The 24686-nt window shown below is 39.7% G+C and overlaps 1 protein-coding gene across 2 annotated transcripts in view; it reads right to left on the bottom strand.

Annotated features, from left to right (window-relative positions):
* thsd7ba (thrombospondin, type I, domain containing 7Ba) overlaps nt 1-24686 on the bottom strand; it is a 190109-nt gene that overhangs the window by 85267 nt on the left and 80156 nt on the right. For both annotated transcript variants that reach the window (XM_032529739.1, XM_032529741.1), the window contains exons 4-7: nt 10817-11660; nt 9084-9332; nt 7928-8097; nt 4212-4370 (exon numbers count right to left, since the gene is read on the bottom strand). In XM_032529739.1, the coding sequence (XP_032385630.1) occupies nt 4212-4370; nt 7928-8097; nt 9084-9332; nt 10817-11660 (1422 nt within the window). The remainder of the gene's footprint in view (nt 1-4211; nt 4371-7927; nt 8098-9083; nt 9333-10816; nt 11661-24686) is intronic.

The raw sequence follows: 24686 nt of genomic DNA, 5'->3' as shown, positions 1-24686 counted from the left end.
GTAAAATACACACATGCAATGAGCACACATATAAAAATAAAAACTAGGTAAAAGATACCAATAAGCTGTTGAACTTGAAAAGTGTGTCTCAGTAACTAAACTAGGAAACTAAAAACAAAAAAGGTTAGCCTAGAAAGCACTACATATCCCAGAGCCCACATATCATGGGGTGGTGGGACTAATTGATAAACTAAATAAAAAATACATTAAAAATGATCTTCACCTGGATCCCATTTTCCAAGTGAGGAGAGATACAAGAGGAGGTGAGGGAAATAATGAGCCAAATGCCACGGCAAAGGAGATGGTCCTTCAAAAAAGTTGGAAGGTGTGACTGATTAAGGTCAAGTTACAGTGGTTGGCAAGCCTTCCACAATGACACCTGCCTCTCCAATTACTGAGTCTCACTGACTTTTTTGTACAGCTGCCACTGTTTCCGTTACTAAATTGGGGTCTGCCAGCTGAGGTGTGCACTGGCTCCACACTAGCAAAAACTGAACATATCTGTAGTGGTAGAAATTAAATCCATCCTAACATTTCGGCACAAATTCATCCTTGAATTGTTATTTTTTTTTTTACAAGAAAGTGAAAAACCAGCTCATTGTAATTGTCTAAATTAAGACCAACATTATGTTGTTTCAAGGTGTTAAAACATCCCACTATTTCCTTATTTACTAAAAATGTAATGTGCATGTGTGGGCATGGGAAAATCATGAACTAAAATATATAGTAGCCTCCAGTAATAGTTAAGAAGAAGAAATGCACATTCGAATTCTCCAAAGATGTAATTTAGATCTAATATGACTAAAATAAACTCCAAGGCAGAGGGTTTAGTGTTGAACACAAATTAATTTGTTTGATTGTTGGGTCCTTGTGAATTATAGTGTGGTCTAGACCTACTCTGTAATGCAATCTGTAAAGTGTTTTGAGATGACTCTTGATATGATTTGATATAATAAATAAACTAGAATTGAATTGAACTACAACTAAGAAAAGCCAGGATTGGGTATAGTTTTTCCCCCGCTGTGTTTAATTAAAAAGCGGACCTAATTCTACACATAAAAGACAGATTTTCATCTGAGGCAGTTGGCAATGAAAAACCAGGTGCAATAGCTTTTGGTATACACTTGATACCCTCCAACCAGTTTTTGCCGAAAGTACTTATTTATGTACATGTAATATGTGATTTGTAGCTGTGCCAATGTTCTTCCAGTTCACCTGCGCAAAACCTCACTGTGGGCCTTTAGTGAATATGGAAAAAGAGAATAGAAATAGAAAGAGTAGAGAGAAATATAATTCCCCATGGAGTTGGAATTTTTTCCTGCTTTTAATGATGTACAGTACTGTCTGCTTGATTACCTTAATACATCTTAGGTGGCTGGTTAGCTTTTACATTCATCATCTTCAATCATCTGTCCATAGACACAATGCTGGATGATATGTTCTATTGTTTATGAAAAAGAAAATGACAATGACAGTGGAATCTAAAAGGGTATATAACATAACGAGAACAATAAATGGCTCTAAATATGGTTTGAATATATGCTTAGCATATTGTCTAATAACATTTTTGACATGTCATCATTAATTATCATTGAGCCAATTACCCAGTCAATTGCCTTATTAGCTCATATTTTCATTCATATTCCCTGCTCTAAAACATTGATTCTCTCAAAGCCGGATCTTTCATTAAATATATATTTCTTCATAAAAGGGCTCATACTGAGTGACACCTCATGCTCTAAATCTACAGTCTCTATCAACTACTGAGGTCTTCCAATTCTCTGATGACACAGAAAAATATTCTTTTAGATGAAAAATGGTGCAATAAAAATGCTTTTTCCAGCTTCCAGCACGTCCCCGAGTAATTTTTGACAACACTTGAGCAGCAGCAGCTTTACTTTTTGAGCCATGCTCATTTTACCACAGCTCTGACTTGGCAGAAAGGTCCCAATTTTTTCCCCCTCCCCAGGTGGAACTGTCTAACCCCAGGATGCCCACTGGACAAATTACATCCCCCGACCATCTACTGTTGTGAGACCCCAGTTCAGGAACCTGATCCGAGCGGTGCCGCCCGAGAGTGCTCTCACAGACACTTTGGATCGATTGCAGTACTGCCCAGAGCACTTACTGCTACTCACATCCAAACCACAAAAAAAACTATTTGGCGTGGGTATGCCCCCATGGATATTAATAATTGAAAGGTTTATTCATACCAGGTTTATGTCAGGGAAACAAGGGCCATCCAGCATTTTTTAGCAAACCCCTCCCTTCAGCTTAAAGACATCAAGTAGAAGCATTACTAAAATTCTATCCACTGACCTCCCGTGTTCAATTCATTTCCCCACATAGCTGCAAAATGTGATAGGACAAGATAACATGACAAAATGTGAAAAGCACATAAAGCTACTGCAAGGCAATTTAAATTTGTAATTTTCCGGAGAGCAAAGCTGTGCCGGCACAAGCATCTTGGCTGCTTGGCTCTTCTACCTGAACCCTGGGGTCCCGCGGGTCTATCAGTTAGAGACGGATCACAGTTTATTCTGATGTTGTGAAACATAAAGGCAAAGTGTACATTCAATAGGTGCAAGAAATACTCTGCAGCTCAAGGACCACGTGTGAACAACTAGGATCATAACAATGCCCTGTTACTCAACAACTGTTCACTGCTTCGCAGGCCACAGAGCTCACTGCGAATGATGTTCTATTGGTTTCATACGCTATCAGATGTGGGCTCTGGATCTTTATGAAGGCCATCATAAGACGAGGTGCCACAAGTGAGCCCTGTGGGAAACAACAGATGCTGTGTTTTTCACTTCTTGAAATCTATTAATGACACTGTCTGTGCGAGGAGCTGGCTCATCCCATGGAGATCCAGTCTTGGAGAGTGTGGGCACTGACCTGAACAATCCACACTTCAGTCGCTCCCCGGGGGGCTTTCATGCACATTTATACTCACAGCAGAGATGGGGTCACAATGCCCTTTTAGCACAGCACTAACACACTAACAGCTCCTCCACCGACTGAAAACACACACACACTACACTGCACACACAATGTGTAGCCCGTCTAAAGCAGTCAGATATGACACGCATTCACCTGTGAAAAAAGACAAGAACATTCTTACAGCACAAGAGAGAAGGATACTTGAGCACACCTTGCGCACGCATGCACGCACACACACGCACGCACGCACGCACGCACGCACGCACGCACGCACTTACGCACACACACAGGAAGCATCTTATCTGCTGTAACTCCTTTCACCAACTCAGGGACAGAGAGCTAAGGTGTGCTCTCTTTCTGTGTTTTGACAGCTGTGGTTTACACACATAGTGTCTTCTTTCAGAGCATTATCAAAAACTTCCTTTAGAGTACTTATCAACAAACAATTTACAATCCAATCAGAAAATGCATCTTTGCTGTTCTAACAACATCGCTGTCTTGCATTGCCATTCTCTCTCTTAGCCTTCACCAGCCACGAATGCAAGCTACTGTTTGGACATTGAAAATGCGGTGCAAAGCTAAATATATTAAACAAGGTTAGTGCAAAGCCCCTTGTTGAACATATTGAAGGTACTTAGCCCCTAGGCAACAATAACTGCTGTGAACAGCTGATTGTAAATGTACTACATGGCTACAGTGTCTGCAATAGAGCTCAACAGTTAATTGTTTTTTGACTGAGTGCTTATGATTTCACCACTGGCCCATCTGTGCAATTATCAGTTTCGACATCAAATCATATCAGCTTGTTAGCTAGCAATCCGTAGTATCCTTTGGATGGACTGTGTCCATCCCTCTGTCCATCCATCTGTGAAACATGATTCTGAAAAAGGACAGTAGTCTGCTATTGAAGACAGTTGGAACATTCATCTTGGAACATTTCTTTTTGGCATTTCAAATAATTCCCTGATCGATTGTTACATCTTGTTACAGCAGCTATCATGCGCCATCTAATTTGCACATAAGCTAGCTGATTGTAACTTGTGTTAACAGTGGTCGGCAGTTATCTTCCCTATCTTAACTCAGTTATGGCATCAGACATTGTTGCTGGGAGGTGCCACGTGTAAAACTTATCATCAATATCTTACAATAGGATAATTATTCTTAGTTTTGAAAACATTTTCTATACATCATTGCATTATGACTACTGTCTCCAATGACGTAAAACACTGTTGGCAATGTGGCTCTGCATCTGATTTACTCCATCATACCTTTCTTCCCCTGTGGTTCTTTGCAGTTGTCATGTAGGCAGGGACCCCAGGGTGACCACTGAGAGAGCAGGCAGTGGTGCAGGCAAGGGATGGAGCAGTGCTGGACGGCCAAGGGGGGCTCTTCACCAGCGCACAGCCTGGCATTCACAGGCCTGGACACTACGCAAACACAAGGATCACAGGCAAGGATATAGTGGGTCAAGCTCAGACGTGTGTGTGTGTGTGTGTTTGTTTGTTTGTTTGTTTGTTTGTTTGTTTATGTGTGTGTGTGTGTGTGTGTGGTGTGTGTGTGTGTGTGTGTGTGTGTGTGTGTGTGGCGTGTATGCATGGGTGCGTGCGTGCGAGCGTGCATTTTGCTGTCAGGTACTGTAATATAATTGTAAACGGAATGTAAACAGAAGTATGTGGTAGATGTTGTGAAGAGAGTGAAGAAGATGAAGAAGCATCAGATGAAAACGCATGGATGTAATTTAGTTCTGACTGTGAAGACAGGAGTGTATTTATTAGTAAAGGCTACAGTTCCAAATGTTGTACATTGTGGTGAGAAACAGGGTAAATTCAGTGAGGCTTTTTGTGGAGGACCAATAAAGGAAGAAAAAATAAAGAACAGAAGGAAAATTGCTTGTCTCGTCTCATGTCTGGCTCAGGAGAATATTAAATAGAGGACAGCGGCCGGCTAAGGGAGTAAACAGGAGCTGAACACAAAGATATTAGGCAAGACACAACGTAACCAATTGACTGCTAAGCAGGGCTGGTACCATTTGGAGTTCACAGAAACCTCAGCAACCTGTAATGGGTTGTGACATCAGTCTTGCACACAGAACGAGATCATATTTATTTTCCTTTTCACAAGACGGGGATTTTTCCACATTACCAGAGCAAGTGGCTCTCCATAGTGCAGACATACAGTACAGCCACATATGGTTGCATTAGGTAAAGGTAAATGCTGCAGCTGACGTATTGATCTTTGTCCCTCACATCCATTGGTTCAAAGAGCTGAAATTATATTTTTGATATTCTATGTTCAGCTAACATATTCAGTGTCCAAATACACCTCTGATCTAGCACTTCTGCTGAGTACACAGCAACTGTCAAAATCCCTCAGCTATGGCATGAAGCCACACAAGACTCATCAAGTATAAGAACAATTTGGATGGGGCAAAATATATATGTTATTATCAAATAAATGGTTATATTTATTGGGTAAGAAAGAGTGTGATTTGCAAAAGAGCAGCAGTTAAAAGTCATTAAAAACTACCCACTGTGCCTAATTAAAAAGATAAATGAAATACTTGGTATGCATGCTATTAGTTTTTTCTTCCAATGATTGATGTTATAAGTCTAAAAGTTTCCTTTTGTTTAATTGAAATTCCGAGTATCACTTTTTAGCACAGCATTTTTTTTGTGATCAAATTTTTATTTTTATTTTTTTATATTCCTAAAAAATACTAATGTAAACATAACATTCACAAACAGTTGCAAACAACACTTCAGCACAGCATTTTGAAGTTCATAAACAGTCTGTAACACTGGTTGCCTTGGTGCTTCTGCCTTTATCATTTCTAGTCAAATTAATGCAATTACCAAAAGTAATTTACTTTGGCTGCACATAAAACCTGGTTAACCTGTGATGTCTCTGGGTTGTTAACACAGCTAGTGATAGAGCACATTTGACACGATGATGTGTCTCATCATCACTGAGTGATACCTACAATAGGGATTCAATCTAGAGAAAGCTTATGACCACATTTATGTTTAATATTTTATTCTTAAGTTCTAATGATCGGAACTTCCGAAAGAAAAAGGCTGTTCATTTTCTTTTTTCAAGTATTTGCATTAAGTTAAAAATGGGCAAAGGAAGTGTAGAACAATAAAAACACAGCAGCAAATGCTTTCCTTTATGCATAGTTGGGAGCGGCACCAAATAATAATAAAGGCTTCAGAACCAGTTAAACTGATTTGGTTCAGGGGAGGCTCCTGGGGAAATTACAATAAATCCAATTTTTAGATCAATTTAACCAACACATTTATAATTATGAATTCATTACATTTACATTTAAAGTCATATATATACTATAAATGAATCCTAGATTGTTTTACCATGTCGACCACGGGGGTGTATACATCTTACATTTCAACTGCAAACAGCTGTACAGGGATGTTGCCTTATTAAATAGCCTGGACAGATTTTGATGTAAATCAGTATTTGTATTTGATTAAAAGATATAACTAACAAGTTTATGAACCTGACAAGACATTTACCCCTTGTTTTTGGTGTATGGATTATTGATATTCAGTGCTACGGAAACAATTCAGCCGAGCTTAGAACGCAGAAACCATGACTTGAGCTGTGTTTCACTCTAAATATGCAGTCTGTCTTATGCCATATGTCTACAGCTTGTTGTTTTTGCATGATACTAGCATAATGCATAATAACAAACATAATTCACAGAGGAAGGGACTATCACTATGGTTGATGTGCCATATTTAATCCAGTGTGAAAACACACTGCAAGTCTGTATTAGCCATATTTCTTAACCTCCTAAACACGTTTAATGGAATAGGCCTTATCACCTTCGTTCATGTCATTGTGTCCCTCCACTTGTTAAAGTGATTTAGTCAGTTAGATTAGTCAGTCCGACATTAATGGGAAAAGAAAGTAAGACTGAAAACACTAACCTAGACACCATTTTTAAACTTTGGCTGTAAAATTGTTGTTTTTATGTATATTTTGAAGTAATTCACGCCCGAAAATAGTGGCAGAATTTGGTCCCCTTCCTGCACATGTGCAGACGACTTGTCTGGTGTCTGAGCAAATAGGCCGTGGCAGACAATAATGATGGCCTTGCTTAGAAGTGCTAGCAGCCATACCCATTGTATGTCCCAAATATCTTCAACAGTGCACACTCAAAGAAGGGTATTTTCACAAAGATGCCAATTTGAGATTTGCTTGTTATCTAAAGAGGAAATTAGGGATCTTTTGTAATGAAGATTACTGTTGTAGAAAAGGTAAGATCTTAATCCACTTCTGTGTGATTTATCATCATCCACCAACAAGCATTACTTTTGGTTATATTCTTATTCTTAGGATGAGCATCTATGAAAAAAGTATCAATAAGACAAATGGTATGTTTCTTTATTGCACTTTTCAACCTGAACAGAACAAAGGCATTCAGAGTGCCTCTTATTCACCCACACACACATTGATGGCAGCGATGCTGCTGTGCTCATCGGGAGTAATTTGGTCTTCATTGTCTTGCTCAATTATTTTCTAGTGTGAATATTACTGTCTCACAAGGTCGTCAGCATGGCTATAGATTTCTTGGCTCAGCGCAGTCCCTTCCTGGCGTCGTCGCTGGTTCCCAGGCAACCTATTGTCAAGACGCCAGGAAATACAGGAAATATTCCAGCACACAACCAATGTGTCCATTTTTTCTTCTAACCAAAGAGATGTAATTAGAGTTCCCCATCATTTAAAGTGTAAACTTGAATACGTTAATGAATCCTCTACTTGCACTGTGAACATGCTTTAGCGTGCTAATTATTTTTTATGGCCTGCATAACCAACATAATGCTTTCCTGCTAACTTTCACTTCAATAATGTATGCTTGTATGCTTGAAACACACCACTGAATTTACTTAAAATGTATTTATGGTGTATCTCTTGAGTCGCCATGTGCTTCCAGTGTGCCCTGGGTCAAACATTTTTTTCTTACCCTCCTTCCTGTGATGTTGTACTGAGTCATCAGGGACTTGAACACAGTAGGTCTTTCTGGTCTGGATCCCCCTTCCACACAGAATACTGATGTTAGCCAGCCGCCGGTCCTGCTGGCTCAGTAAGGGGAGGATGCGACATTCGCCCCAGTCAGTAGTCCTCCACACATAGCTGACAGAGCGCACACAGACACAAAACACACATTTGCAATTTGAACAAGTAAACATCAGTTAAATTGAGTCACTGCAGGAGTTACTGTTTGATATGTCTTAAGAAGTACAAAGGAGCATCATGTTTGTGTATTTTCAGATACAAAGCTACAATCCATTCAAAAACAATTGATAAATAAATGCATTTATCAAAGTATAAAGTGTCAGCACACACACATCAGTGGCAGTTGTTTCCCACAAAGCAAAAGACAAATTACCAAGAGCAGCCTCTGGCAAGAGCCTCTCGCACAGTATGTCAGGAGGAGGGATGCATGATTATCTTGATTTCAAAACTTCTAAAAAAAATGTTTGCTTTCAACTATGAAAAATGCAGCGACGCAGAAAGCAATAATATTGGAGGAGTTTACCAGAACAACAGCCTGTAGTAATCTATCAAACGCTTAATTTCTGCAATGAGTTTTCCCTAATCATGTAAATCCTCTGCTCTCAGGCACTCCGTGTAGATTTAGCAAATAAAACAACATCTACCAGCAGGGGAAATAATTCTCTATTGACTACTTTGTTTACTGAATGCAATATTAGCCAAAGCCCACATCAACTCAATCACTCCTAAAACAATGAGATTGTGTCAAACACGGTTTGTGATCCATGGCATGTCCATTTGGTCAGAAACCCCCAACAGTACATTAAGTTATTCTACGTATCACAAGGTAATTGAGGTTATGCCAAAACAAATATGCACAACGTAATTCAATAGTGACATCATGAATATATTTGCAGCCTTGAGGCTTTATCTCCTAATCATTCAGGTGAAAAAGCTCAGAGTAGCAAAATTAAAAATCATTATTTGGTTTTAGACTTTGACATTTTATGCAGAAGCATCTGCATCAGGAGATTACCCGTGAACAAAGCTTTTGTTTCTGAGGATTGTGATTTGTGAGCTCAAAATGAGGCAACACGACGATAATTGACACTGTTAAGAATTACCTGGGGCAGTTTGGAAGTAAATCTCCTATGATGTGGCAAGCTTCTTTTTCCTCAAGGGCAGGACATTGTTTCCCTCCTCCGACAGGGATCTGCGTCATGATCCGTGACCGGAGTCTGTAACCAGGAGACAGGTCGGTGGACCGGCAGGTCTTAGAGCAGGGACTCCATGAGGACCAATCAGATGTCTGACAGTCCTTGGGCATCACACACACCTGGAAGGTGAGAGGGGAGTTGTCCTTGGTACAGAGACTGTGGATTGAGAAGAAGAAAATACTACAATCGGGAAACATCATAGAAACTTCATTTCATAATATTTGTTTGAGAAAAGAGTTGCTATACAGAGCGAGCATTGCCGTTGTTGGATGTGGTTTGGGATTTAAATAGATTGGTGGACAGATTGTAGGAAGTAATAATGACAACAATTATAAGAAATACCATCTGCTTGACTTGAAAAATAGTCAAAATAGTAGAATAGAAGCTAAAAGACCTGATGTGCTCACTTAAAAAAATTAAACTATTGCATTAGTCATGTAATTACAATTCCTTTGTTTAATTTTGGGCAATTTAATTAGGTAGGTTATTAAGATGTGAGGAAAATGCTCATATAAGAATTGTACTTTGTAATTAGGCTGTAATTAGAAAAGTAAAATTGAGGCAGAACTCAGGGGGGAAATCTATTTTCAAAAGCTCCAATCCCACTTCTTACCAAATACTATGCTAATTAGGCACTGTGCTGTAAATGATCCCTTCACACTCATATGTCATGAAGCCAGTGGACCTGCCTTGTTGGGGATAATAACATGCAAATATCAAACAAATCCCATATATCCCCAAAGCTGCCTGCTTCTATTTAGCAACTGCAATGCACTACTCATGACTGCAATAAACGTGATGTCAAACAATACAAAAAAGCATTCTTCCGACAGGATGTTATTTTTAAGTGGATGCTGATACCATGGCTTTCATGAATGGCATTCAACAACGATTTCAACAGCCAGCTAATAGTGTAGATCTACACAAAGTAAATGGTGTAGAAGTGTGTGTGTGTGAGTGTGTGTGTGTGTGTGCGTGTGTGTGTGTGTGTGTGTGTGTGTGTGTGTGTGTGTGTGTGTGTGTAATAAAATCCATTCTTATCAAATCAGGAGGGGAGCAGCACTTGACATTTACCATAACAGTGCCTCACCACCATGCTAATACACTGCTGAAAAACCGGCTCTCACATAATCCAGTTATAATTGAATAAATAACCACCATCAATAAAAAACATTTAGTTTCACTGAATACCCCTCCGCTTGAGATAAATGACCCACTGGGATCATGAGGGGGGATGACCATTGATCATGTCCCTCTCATGTTACAAAACAATACGAGTGTGGAAGAACCATATAAACAATCAGTTCCATTAGGACTATTACACCGGACACACATCCACATCCCGCTACAAAGCGCAACATTTTACAACTCACCTCATATTCTACATCAGTGGAAAAAGAGATTAATGTGAGAAGAATCCAGTTATCTGTATAGGTCTGTTCCCCAGACAGACTACAAACCCGCTCTGTTCACACAGCCACCTTGCTTCATTATAATCTTTGATTTATCTTGGACCTTAAGACATGCCATATTTTTCCCTGTGTGTTTATTTCCCATGTATTCATCTTAGGTTCCCCTTTTTTCATTTTTGCTGTAAAGTTAAAAAGTGAAGCACCTTGCAGCACTTTTAATTGGTTTACCTCAGCATAGCATTCCTGCCGTCACTCCGTGTGCAGCGGACTTGTCGTGTCTTGTATCCCACCTCCAGTTCCCATGACATGGGGTACTTGTGCGCATGAGGGTGGTGATGGGCGTGGTGGTGAGAAGCCTGTGTGTGCAATGTAACTGTGTTGTTCTCAATGGAGCTGGCGCCGAAGTCCACTGTGGTCCTCCCACTTAGAAGGGCATCCTTGTGATGGGGTAGTCGGCATTCGCTCCAGGCCCCTACTTTAAGGCTGTACTGGTACTCAACCTCCCCAGCAGGGCAGTCAACAGAGCTAGAACAAGTCCTGGTCTCAGTTAAGTTGGGGCAGCTTATGCCTCCATACATTGGTGTGGCCAGGACATGTCGAGTCCGATGCTGCAGGCCAGCGCCGCAGGTTTTGCTGCAAATGGACCAGGAGTTGAAGTCTGAAACTACACAGTCCTGGGGACAGGGAATGAGGCATGCCTGCTCCACAGGTGGTTTCTGGGAAAAGAACTCACATATTCTCAAGGTGACTATAGTATGGTTTGAAGTGCGGACACAATTTACTTTGCGCCTCTGGATGCCATGCTGTGCTGTAACGCACTCAGTCGTCCTAAGCTTGAGCTCATTGGAAAAGAAAGGGACCAGAACACAGCCCCCCCAGTCTGACACCTCCCACTCAAAGAGGTTCTGGTGCCAGTCGCAGACCTTAAAGCAGTGACGCTGGCTTTCTGGCTTGTCCATGTGGTGGCAGTGGGAATGGTGTGTAGTCCAGCCCTCCATGTGGACACACCATATTGTCCTAGTCTGAACCCCGCCAGAACCACACTCCTCCCCGATACATTGACCCCACTGACCTGCAACAAAGAAAAGACAGATAGAGAGGGCACTTTCATTAAAAACCCGCAGCTTTAGAAAAAATTATTTGAATTACAGTTATCTGGCAGCTTGTAATCAAGCACAATTCAAGGCCATTCACTTAACCTTCATGATTGCTTTATTCATAAACTTAGGAAGAAAGAAACAAAAGTACTTAAACCACTGCAGGACATCAATATTAAAATATTTAGTTTCTTTCTCACAAAGGACTAGATTCATTTAGATTCTTGGTCCCAAACTGATCAGTTTTTTTTATTATTATTACTTTATTCTAGTTATTACATTCTTTATACTACTACATTTTCTTTTCACAGAAAGACATAAAATAAGACAGCAACAAAACTAAAACTAAAAGTCAGCTCCACTGTGTGTTTGTGTGTGTGTGTGTGTGTGTGTGTGTGTTTGTGTGCGTGTGTGCGTGAATATCCATCTACAGTATGCACTTACTACAAAGTTTAATTATTCTTCTAACTATATGATACAATTTACTCCATTTTTCTATTTGATTTGTAACTGTTAGAGTGAGTTCTTTTTCCAGTGTTTGTTCTAGTGTCTTGTACCATGCTTGAAGATCTGGGGACTTGACTTGTTTCCAAAGCCTTGTCAATAGCCTCAGTGCTGTTAAGCTGAACATTCTAAATAAGTATCTGTCCCTAGCATTGATCTTGAGGTTTGTATTATTTCCCAAAAGATTTCCAGGTGTGATGGAACTTTAATGTCAAGTATATATTTAATATCTCTCATTACCTTTGAGTTAGACAGTTGCTGTTCTATTATTGTAAGAAATGCTATTACTTCGCTGAGCTACAAAATGTTGTGAACTCTTTAAATCTTAAACCTTGTTTTTTAAGTAGAATTATTTATTTATAATTTCATCTCAATACAGCGTTCTCTTCAACAGTGAAAGCATCATGTCTGCAAAGATGAGGAGCTGCGCATGGAAGGTATTTAATTGCTCTTTTGAACACTTTTGACTATTGATTTCCATTCAAAATAACCGGAACCAACCAAAGACACATTTTACTGTGGTCTAACTCTTTGCTGACAGTACAGATTGTTTGAGTTACCCTAATTTAGAGCGCAAGCGCAACCTCTAGCTCACCCAGTAAGAGGGTGCGCTCCATGTAGGCTGAGTCCTGCAGAGGCCCAGGTTTGAATCTGACCTGCGGCCCTTTGCTTCGTGTCAACCCCCATCTCTCTCCCCCTTTCGTGCCAATCAACTCTAATAAAACAAAAAAGCCCCCAAAACAATCTTTAAAAAAAAGAATAAAATCAGAACCTCAAACTGTCATAAGGGGAATAAAGTTGAGTAATTCTTAGTGTACAGAACCAAAGCACAAAGACAAACACAATTTTCTTTTTGTATGTTGATACCTCAATATACTGCTAAAATCCCATCACAGTTTGAAAAGCAGTCATAAAAGCAAAAATGCTTTTATAACTACTCTCACAAGTTCTGACAGTTGATCCCGTCAACACCCAATAGGTCTGTTTGCAAATGGAGAAGTTCAAAAATTGTGTAAATGGTGAGGATGATCCATTTGTAATAACAGCTGCTTCCAAAATACATGTTCCACATGGATTAATTAAGAATTCTGAATCATAACTGATCCCTGCTGGGGCTAGATTTGACATAGCTAACTCAGAAAAATAGTTATTGTGGACAGAAAATACACAACAACATTATGAGCAGTCATACTGACATGAAGCTTAGAGTGTTAGGCAACTAAAACTAACTAAGCAGCCAAGTTAAGCTACGCTCACAAAAGGGGCAAAATCAGTTTTTTTCCCCCAAAAAATGCTCAGTCCAACACATTTTACAAACAGTGAAGTTTTAAAAGAGAGCGGCAACCTCCTTTTCAGGTATTCACCATCTTATCTGTGTGATGATGTGGTGGATTTCTGCAGCGTGAAACAGAAACACACTCACTGCTTGTTAACATCAAAGTGCGTGACAAAAGCACAATCATTTTCCACCTCCGACAAATAGCGAAAAGTAGAAGTACTCTGTGGTCAGAAAAAGAACAAAATTGCCAACAGTTTTTTGCCCCGCTGTGGAAACTTGCGTCAGCGTCAAATTGTAGCTTAAAATATGATACTTATATGGAATCAAGGCTGACCACACGCCGCTATTTCTGTGGAGGAGGGAACAACAAACTTTTCACAGCCACCTTCAAGTCTGCAGACAGTGAGGATGTGAAACTAAAAAAAGCAAGATTGTGGATTTAAAGTTCAAATCAAAGCTGTTATATATTCACGAGGGGGGAAAAAAAACTGTTGATTGGAATCATAATGCTGCAGTGGTTAGCACCGTTGCCTCACAGCAGAGGGTACTGGGTATAAATGAATGTGTGGAGTTTTCATGAGTGCAGGAAATGGATGGAAAGATGACAAATATAGTTAAATTGTCTCCAACTTTGGTGTGCACTAAATGTGTAGGTAAGCACCTTTTTGATTGCTGGGATTCTTTTATGAAGTGGATTTCTTTCATTGATCATGCATGAAGCGCCTGTTGGAAAATAATGCTCACTTTGTTGAAGGCTTGCATCTAGCGCTACCTTCTTTATTTCAATATGTTCTCAAATCTATATCAAAAAGTGCCATGATATAGGGGTCCACGTTGTGTTAATGTTCGCAGAATGTGTAGATTACGTTTATTAGAACAGCTACTTAAAACCCAATCCAAAAAACGAATCTGTGCTCTGTTAATTTAGTTTTTGACCTTTTGTCTTCATTTTCAAAAGAAGTAGACGTAAATCAGAAAAAGAAATTAATTATGTGAATTTGCTGATATAATGTGGTTATTTACGTCTGTCACCCACCCTTCTCATCCAGTTATTTTGCCACATGCTATGAAAGGGATAATTTGATTCATTTCTTTTAATTGGAATTAAATTGATGTAATAATGAGATCCTACTGCTTCCTAAATTGCTTTTGAATGACAACTTGCTGAAACAGTTTATTGCCTTTTGGTGCCAGTGAAATCTGTTGTTAACACTTTGTTCCCTGTTCAATCATCGACACAACAACGCTGCTTTGAAGCTGTATTTTTTTGCTTTAGGGAGCAATATTTCAAACTGCTAAATTGTTTCATAGTTCATCGAAGCACATCATTGAGTTTATTCGTTGTGGCTTTGCAATGCTAATGCGGGCTTACAAATGTGTAACTTACATCATTACGTTATGATCATTTTGTCTCACACCCTGTTTGTAAAGCGAGTACAATGGCGCAAACTGAACAAACCAATGCCAAAAAAATCTTACTTTAATACATTATAACAAAGACACTTTTTGTACAGAGTTTCATTATTTGTCTATTGGCTTAAAGATATGTGTAGCATTTCTGCATTAACTGCACTAACCCTAACCCTAAAAACGACTATGTTATACATTTTTTAGTTGTATACTTACATCATCCCAAATGTTTCCAACAATCTTTAAACCCAGGGAAATCTGTTATTTTAATCAATGACACAGGACGTTTCATTTGGTTGCCTGTCAATGCCTGCTTCATCTAACCTTTGACCCCTCTAGTTGCTCTAACTTCCGTCAAAAGACGGGAACCCACAGGACAAGTTCGAGAGTATTTGTGAATCATACGTCACAAAATTATGCTAAGTAAAAGTTTTTTTTTCTAACACACAGCATATTCTTTTCATTAATTGCATGCCACTTTGTATAATATAGTGGAAATCGGATTTATTGAAATGGCTAGTGATATATATTAAAATATTGATTCAGCTTACTCTACACTGCGGTAGTTGTGGCTCATGCAAATGCACAGTGGCTAAACCGCACAGTAAAATTGTAAGATTATAAAATCTACATGAACCTGGGTGTTTCATTTTGAAATAAAACATTTTGTAAGGTATCCGACATCGCTGTGGCCTCCATGTATTTGATTACCTACCCGGCATAGACTGCAACATATATACAGTCTATGGGCTTGACACATTTGCTCATGACTCGCAGTAGAAATAGAGGAGACGCCAATACGATTGCTGCATGATGATTGCGGCGTGGCCACTCTGCTCCTGATCGCAGCCAGTGTGAACTCACAGATTGGATGACATGGTGACTGAAATGAAAACGTCTCTGCTTCACGGCTTTTCATGGCAACTGTGTTTTCGACATAAGGGAATTTAGTCAGGCTCAGAGTGGACAAGAGCACCGGGGACACAGCAACAATTAAATGGGTTTCATGCTACTTGCGTTCAGCAAGGTCAGAGCGCTGCGGACGGCCCACACGGTCCCCCCAAACTGTCTGATCTTTCCTACTGATTGCAATTAGAGTGGCTCAAAGAACTGACTTCCTCTCTCCTGCAGTCAACCACACTGAACCCAAGAAGCATGAAACAGCCACTAGTCCCCAGTCAGTGACTACAGCAGCCCGAACCCAGCCAGTACAAATCCCAGTATCAGCATTAACAGAAAGTTTCTTCTTTTGGCATGGAACAGACAGGAAACGGCGGCCATTCGAATTTCTCCAGTTCTCCCCGGAAATGCCTCACGCCATCTTAACCAGCAAAGTAATGCAACATGTCCATATAGGAATTTTTCTGCTTCCCAGCAGTGCACACTAGCAGCCTTGTCACTAGCAGTTATCAGTTTATCTTCACTGACAACTGACAAGCAAAGAAACCAGGCTATGCCCAGAACGCTTCACATGAAGCTGCCTGCTACAGGTTTAAAAAACGGACCATAATGGCGGCTCGTTTGAAAATCCAAAACAGGTTTCTGAAAACCTTTTTTGAGAGAAATAGGCTATGCAGTTGCTGAATCTGTCTTCATTTGAGATCAAATACGGTCAGTTTAAAAGACTTTTGTCAGCTCATGAGAGGCTGGGAGCCGAGCTGCCCTCTCCTCATTTGCATAAAGTAGCATGGATTTACTGTTATGCAAATGAGGACCGGGCAACTTGATGCCCCCCGCAACACTACAAGAATGCATTGCACAGCTGCTCTCATAGAAAGGATTGGGAAGCAGGCACGCTGACAATGGACACGTACTATACTTCTTCCAGCGGTGGGAAGTAACCCCTTTCTCCATTGTGCTGAAAACACATGAGAGGAGACACTGACACAAATACACTGGTTTAATCTTGCTAATGTTAGCAATGACTCCCATGATCCAACGCAAATTGACAACATCCTTTAAAGTCCGTGTTTAAATCCGTGGTTTCGATTTAGAGACCTCTAGCAGATAAAAATGACATATTATGCATTTAACTTCAAAAAAGTAGATAAGACATGCAAACAAATATGTAGAGGTGCTGTAATGGGAAGTAGTAGCCATCTTTGTCTGATACATTGAGGGTATTCCAGCAGATTCATATGTATGTGGCGCAAAGCATTAATACTGTCATTATTATCATCCTTTTGTCTTCATTCACACCACAGCCAAAGGTTGTTTATTGTCATGATCAACAAATGGACATGGATACGTGGTACAAACCTACATGTGACTTGTATTGAACCAAGGTGCACACCTACCAGGTGCATTCCTACACTGAAGAAGCTCAGCTTGGGTATGAAACATTTTTATTACCACAGCCCAACTTATTTCATGTTCATGCATTGCCAAAAGTGGACTTTTACCAATAAATGTGCACCTAAACAACAAAATTGTTTTCCACAAATTTATGTAGATTGACTAATCTGCATTCATTATTTTGTATTTTAAACTGCATATTTAGACTGCAGCATGTTGTATTAAACTGAGCCAACATGATTTTGTTTCAGTTTAAATGGATGGTCTGAGCTCCAGGTTAAGATGATGTGAACTGCAAAGCTAATTCTTTACAACCTCAAAGACAAGCGCTTTGAACAGGAGGGACATGTTTCCGTCGTCTACGTAAATGAAAACCTTTTAATTAGACAGTAGATATCAGTAGAATTTAATTTCAAAAAGGGTAGTTGGGACCCCGCTTCTAACATCCCTGCTCCACACTGTGCTTGAAGAGATGTTCTTGATTCTGTCAAAGTTGAAAAGACCAAGACAATTTTATATGGGTTAAACACTGAAACCCACACAAAGTCTTCATAAATATGAGACATGACAATCTGATCTTACAGACCTTTAGTGTCAACAATGAGCATCTGAGTGCACTGCTCTTATTTGTCACTGATGGCACTCTTTCATGATAACCAATCTTTGACCAGCTGTGCTCTATGTTGCTGTTTTCACGCTGTGCCAGGATATGTGTGCCTGTTTTATGGAGGTGTGATTGGGAGTGATTCTGCTGCCAGGGGAGCCCGCTAACACAAGCACTAGTTCATCTCCTAAGCTCTGAATAATCACTCTCTCGATCTGTCAGCATCAGCATCTGTCAAGCCCTCAGGAGGAACCAGTCACCCGCAGCTCCTTCATCCTGACACACTTGGTCGCCTTGCTTACACCTCCGGGGGGCTCCGGTACCCCAGGGGTCCCCTGCTATATTTACTATTCCATTTACGTCTGGATATAAGAAAAAACTGAATTGGCAAGAGGCTGTGCCAACTTCTCTACGATACAGGAAAAGACCTGAATTAAACTGAGCTGGTGTAAAGTGACTGAAGATATCTTCTCTTTTTTAGCAGTGTTCAGTTGAACACTTAAGTTGGACAAATGATAGCAAGGCTGTACAACAATAACAAGTAACACAACAAAAGCAATCTCCTCTGTGCCCCAAAACCAGACAAATAGAGACAAAGAAGAAGCAAACAGCAAAGCAGTAAATTGTTTGTTAAACAGCAGCGCTCCATCAAGAGAAAACTGCACTCACCACTGGTAAACCTCTCTGGTCTCTTTAATTACATTTGGTAAAAGCAACACTGAGTCAGGTCAGTAAAGTCCTGAAGTATTTCGTGGTGCTTTCAACTTCATACCAACATTTTGGAGAGTTTAATGTTCAGTGTTTACCAGTGATGCTTTAAAAGGTCCCATGACATATACTATACCTTAGTGGTCCCCTAATACCATATCTGAAATCTCTTTTTCAAAATTCAGCCTTGATGCAGACTTACAGCCACTAGAGCCAGTCCCACAATGAGTTTTCCTTAGTATGTGCCATTTCTGTGTCTGCAGTTTTAAATGATATTGAGGAGGAGAGAGAGGGGCAAGGTGGAGGGAGGGGGTGTGGCATTGACCAACTGTCATGCTTCGCTTGTTAGCAAGCCATGATGTCTCTCTCTTTGTCATGGGTGGGCCAAATTCTTTGTACGGGCAAAGAAGAGAAAGGAGAGTTAACCTTTCCCCTTACGACGTCATAAGGGGAAGATTCCAGATCGGCCCATGTTCATTTTCTCAAAGGCAGAGCAGTATTCCCAGGGCTTGGTTTACACCTATCACCATTTCTAGCCACTGGGGGACCATAGGCAGGCTGGGGCAACTCATATTAATGTTAAAAACCTCATAAAGTGAAATATTCATGCCATTGGACTTTTAAACTATTAGACCAAAAACATGTTTCTGTAAGACATGCATACTGCTTCAATGTGTCACAAAAGAGACACAAAGCTTTTGTGAACATTTATTGACAATATTGATCCTTGTCTCACTGTTCCAAGCACTTCATTCAGCTTGTAAAAGAAACACATCAACTACCTCAGGTTGTGTAGAGACGTCCCAATTAAAAATGCTCAATACTGCAGCTTGAAGAGAAAAACAGCAGCACACTTTTGATTACATGTTCATTGATGGGAGCTTCTGATTTAGAACAGTGACATATGCAGAGAGCACAACATGGTCTTCTCTCTATACTGGAGTTTTTCATGCAGTTTCCTTCCTTACTCACCATCCATCTTCAACTTCTCTCCCAGAGTTAAGTTTGACTGTTTGGATACATGTGTCCTTTGTTACAACACTTTTTAATTAAATGACACCTATGCCACTGTGCCTTATTATGCACAGAGCCGTCCCCTATGCCACACTTCCATTCGTTATAATTTATGAGCAGCGAGTTGCATTCTCAATTACAACATCCATATATGCAGAAATTCATCAGATTGTCATCAGGCAGCCAATCCATCTCCAGCAAAGGCTGAATCAGCCTATTTTAACGAAGTTGTGTTTATAGAGTAGGTTAGAAGAAAATTTGTGAAATGTAAGAAAAAAACTTTGTGTGATGATAAAAGCAGCTACTGCGAGAAGTTTGACCTTCCTGCTTGAATATAAATCACATATTTCCATAAATGCTCAATAAGTGAATGCATTATAGTATTTATGTTTTGGCTTGACAATGAGATACTTATTGCAGCTTGCGTTATCCTGAGGCAAAGCATCAAAAGCAGATTCAATATCACACACTAATGAATTACGTACCTTGGGGCTGCATACACATGGCCCCAAAGGGCTTTTGTTTTAATTTAGCATTCAGCCGTACGGCGCCAGTGCCAGACCTACTTGAATGCTTAATCACTAACTGAATGGCCAGCAGTATAAACAAGACAACAGTAACACATGTTGTGCCCGTTGAGTGATTTAATCCCCATTTGGGCCAATCAGTAATTAACCAAATTAAAAATGTAATACAACCCCACTCTTTGGCTGTAAAGCACTGTTTTAAAATGAAGCTATGAGACTCATTTCCTTCCAACAATGAGAATCTTATTAGTGGTGTGCAAGATATTATGCCCAATAAACAGACAAATAAATAAACATACATACTCGGACGGATCCACAGTCTGTAGCCTGATTCAAGGTGTGACAGTTCAAAGAGCCAGTCTCACACTCTATAAAGAATAAGGCAGGACCCACACGCTCCTCCGCTCTGATTGACCGCAAATCCATAATGCATTAAATCATGGAGGATCATTTTAACACCAACATGAAGACTTCTAAGTGAATAATCAATCATCTTTAGTCAGTATTAGCATGATTACTTTAGAGAGTTATCACTGTGTAGGGTAAGGAACTATTGTAAAATGCAGAGAAGTCTGACAACTCAGGAAGGTGGACCCAGAAGAAATAACAGAGGTCATGAGGAAATGTGAAATGCAAATGAAATGCATGTAAAATGCCCTGAATGATATAGTCACTTTCTGGGGATATTTCCCTTTTTAACTCTGGATAAAACAATCAACACATTGATGTGACCGGCTGCATGATTTTGCCAATGAAAATTGTCATTTTGATCCATATTTACATGCAATTAAAATACTGCAATGGTATATTATGGTTCCTGTGCCACTATGTGCAAGTACACCTAGAGTGATATAATCCAAAAATCAACTACAGCAGAGAACTTCTTCTGATTCCCGATACTGATGGGCACTAAGACACATGGTTGTGCTGCACTGTGGGGATGTCACTTAAATGGTTCGTTTGTCTCCATTGTGTTCCCCGTGGTGGTAGCATTTAGCAATGCTGCTACTATGCCCGGTCCTACGAGGTAGTGTGTGTCTGCATCGACAAATAAAAAATAAAAAACATTTGCTCTCAACAACTAGATGCAAGGCCTATTATTACAGTTTTAAACTGGTGCACAAGGCCAAATTTAATGACTACATGTGAAACACATCACTCTGACATCTCTCCCTTTTATAGGTACTGAGCATGTGTGTGCAATTCAGGCCTGCGTGTAATGTGTGTAATAACAACAGAGTGTAAATTGTAATTTCCCCTTGTGGGACTAATAAAGGATACATTATTATATGTATTTTTACACCACTTTGTGTTTTGTCTGACTGCCAGTTACGTGAGAATCGCAGCGTGACGCAAAGTTGCATTTCTCCGTGAGTTAATTCTGTTGTAACTTTTTGCTGAAGGCCGCTGTTTTTTTCTTCCCGGCATCCTCTGCGGTCGCCACAACCACAGCCTTACCTTCCTTGGTATGAATGCAGCCTAAGTCGTGTTACAGTAGCAGCACCTAAATAACGCAAAACTTCAAACCTGGACATCACCATAAAACACAATATGTAGAATGCATGATAGTAAAAAGAGATACGACATGCTGAGTTGACTTATTGATCAAATGAAGTTCCAGGCTACTTTTTAAGCCAATTTAGTATGTGTGACTGTGTGTGCCAACCACTGACTTTGCACAAATATCAATTAAAGACAATGCTAGAAAAACAACACAGTACAATATATTACATCATCAATTTATATCCAAAGACACATTTAGCAATGTTTCTGTAAACTGTTAACTAAGGTGAAACTTTTGCTCAATGGTAGCTCAAAAAGTATTTGTATCTGTAATCTGTATACATGACTGCATGTATACAGATGAAGAATAATCGTGAAAAAAAAATCTTATTTTCCGCTCTGCCTGACATATATTTTTTCTGGATCATTGCTTGAGTCACATTTGTCTTTGTTTTTCCCCTGTATATGCTAACCTGCCCACAGCACTGGGCTGTCAGGGAGTTTTAAATGGGAGCTGTTGAAAACAACGGCTCCTTACTGTTTAGTCAAGACAAAACGAGCAAAGGTGGGTGGATACATAATTCAATTACTCAATAAAACACCTCCCACAAACATCATATGCCTGGGCGTCCATGTCTTCACAATGAAGGCATTGGACTAATTCATTACAGGTAGCGAATGAGCTAGGTTTTCAGTTTTAGTAGTTAGTTTCACATCCCATTCACAATACATAAAGATAGGCATGGGGAACTTTCCATAAGATCATCGGTCAATGCAAATCAAATCAGCTATTAGGCTAACTGAAATAACACCATGACAATCTCTATGTATGGTTAAGGGTATGTGAGGATGTGGGGGGTCAATTTAATTCCAAAGGCCAGGGGAACTTTATCAGGATGGATCATAGTATCCTGGATCCATGAAATAACTGGCCTTTCAAAATTAAAATGTGCCTGCCTCTATGGGAATTTAACACAGGGGTGTGTATACTTATGCCCCCTGTATTTTAAGGAAGAACATTTATTTATTAACAATACATTATTCATTTGCAAAGAAAATTGGTGTCCTTAAAAGGCTGGATTTTCCTAAAACAACTTTAAAAGGTGAACATATGTCAATTAGAGTTTAGTGTTGAGGTCAAGAAATCAATTACTAGTGCAATAATTAATAATAATTTATAAAACAATGGATATTATAGCTAAGGAAAAGGATACTTTACTGTTGCAGTTAGGGTTGAATTCCATTCACTTTTTATCCTGTACGGTACCAATACCGGTATCTGGAATTAGCTTCCCTTAACTTTAGTCGGTACTTTCCGTCTTTACTAACAGAAAAAATAATTTCAGTTGTAAAAATAATTCCGAAGCCATTTATCCCATTTACTCCCTGCCTACACTGCACTGCATCTTTTATTCTTGTGTATGCATCTTATTCTATTTTAGCCTGTTTTATTGTTCTCTCTTTTTAAACTGCTTTTTAATGTTTAATATGATCTATCTGTCTAACACTGTGGTGCCTGTCTGTCACAGAGGAAGTCCAACGTTAACCATACCACGACCACTTTCGCCTCGCTGTTATATACGCTGTCTACGTGGAGTTTTGAAAAGTGTAACCACCACTTTACCGGCAATGCCAAGACTCACTGTGACTTTAACAAAGTCAAAGTTGTTTTGTTCCATCTGCACCACAGCTATCTGTGTGTGTGTGTTTGTGTGTGTGTGTGTGTGTGTGTGTGTGTGTGTGTGTGTGTGTGTGTGTGTGTGTGTGTGTGTGTGTGTGTGTGTGTGTGTGTGTGCATGCATGCATTTGTGTAAGATGGAGTAATTCATCATTGTGTGTTTGTGTGTGTCGGAGCTTTGCTCTCTCTCAACATGCAGAGAGGACAGATTCGCTTGTGTTTATGCGCTCTCGGGCTCTGTGTGAATGAAAGGCAATCAGTCCTTGGTAGTACCAACGTAATTTGGTCGGTACTTAAAAAAGTACAGAGTTCAGTACCCAACCCTAGTTATAGCAGACAGGACTCAAGCTCATGTCCGTTAAAGACTTGCATCCTGAAATCCTACAATTCTTACTATGTCACCCTATGTCCTACAAGTTGGTAGTTATTAAAGAGCACAGTCTCACTACTGCACATGTCTTGAGAATCATACGTCAAAGCGTTTGGTATAGACAAACTGCCAAAGATCTGACATATTTCTTTCACTTCATATGTTTTCTATTTGTTCAAGAATGTTCTACTAAGGATTAGAATTCAACACTTCCACTTAAATACTTCAATTAATACTTCAATATTGATATCCGCATGTCAATAGACAGCCTCACTGTCACTGAAAATGAATGGCAATTCCTGAATACACTGCTGAAAGCATCGCAATCCACCTGGTTTTCATGTTCCAGAGTCATTCCATGGTTTAGAATTAAAATAAAGCATTTATTTTTCCTTTATTCTACCACAATATGGCCATGCAGCTGAGTGGAGGACCAATTCAATTAGGACCCCAAGTCAAGACAGTTTCTCTGACAGAAGAAGTGATAATCTGAGTAAGGTAGCCTGTAGAGTGTAACCCACAGAGACAAAATACTTAATCTATTCTCCATCTGTCATTTGTCTTCCCTTTGTCCCTCAGTTAATAATCATATTATCTTCTAATTTGTATGGTCACCTGTGGGAGGTCAAATTAATAATCACTGGACAAAATAGCCTTTGCCAGTATCCATATCACCTAAATGACGTGGCAATAGAAGAAACCACAAGACTTTTTCTTCCCTGATGCTAAAGTCAGCAAAGGCTCAGTGTTCAGCTAGCGAGAACCCTTTTTTTCTATTTTTGCACCTCATAGTGAAAGTACAATACAGAAATAACACAGCACGCTTTTGAACGTGAAATTGAAAAATCGCTCAATATACTCTGGAAGGCTGCTGTATACCGATGTACTTTGATAACCACACAATCACTTCAGCCCAAAATACACAACACAACCGTCTCTGGTCTGTCTTTATCAGGGATTCAAACAAAGCCATCAGCGACTGTGCAGCCACGGTAGTTGTTATCACTGAATCCATTAGAGATGTGCAGACAGCTCCGACTCCATTCCTCTGGGAGACTTATAGGAAAGGACAGAAAATGAATGGATGGTTTGGGACTTCTGATAGTTGG

The sequence above is a fragment of the Etheostoma spectabile genome, chromosome 11 (assembly GCF_008692095.1).
Source record: "Etheostoma spectabile isolate EspeVRDwgs_2016 chromosome 11, UIUC_Espe_1.0, whole genome shotgun sequence".
NCBI lineage: Eukaryota > Metazoa > Chordata > Actinopteri > Perciformes > Percidae > Etheostoma > Etheostoma spectabile.
This window is presented reverse-complemented; position numbering and strand designations above follow the sequence as displayed.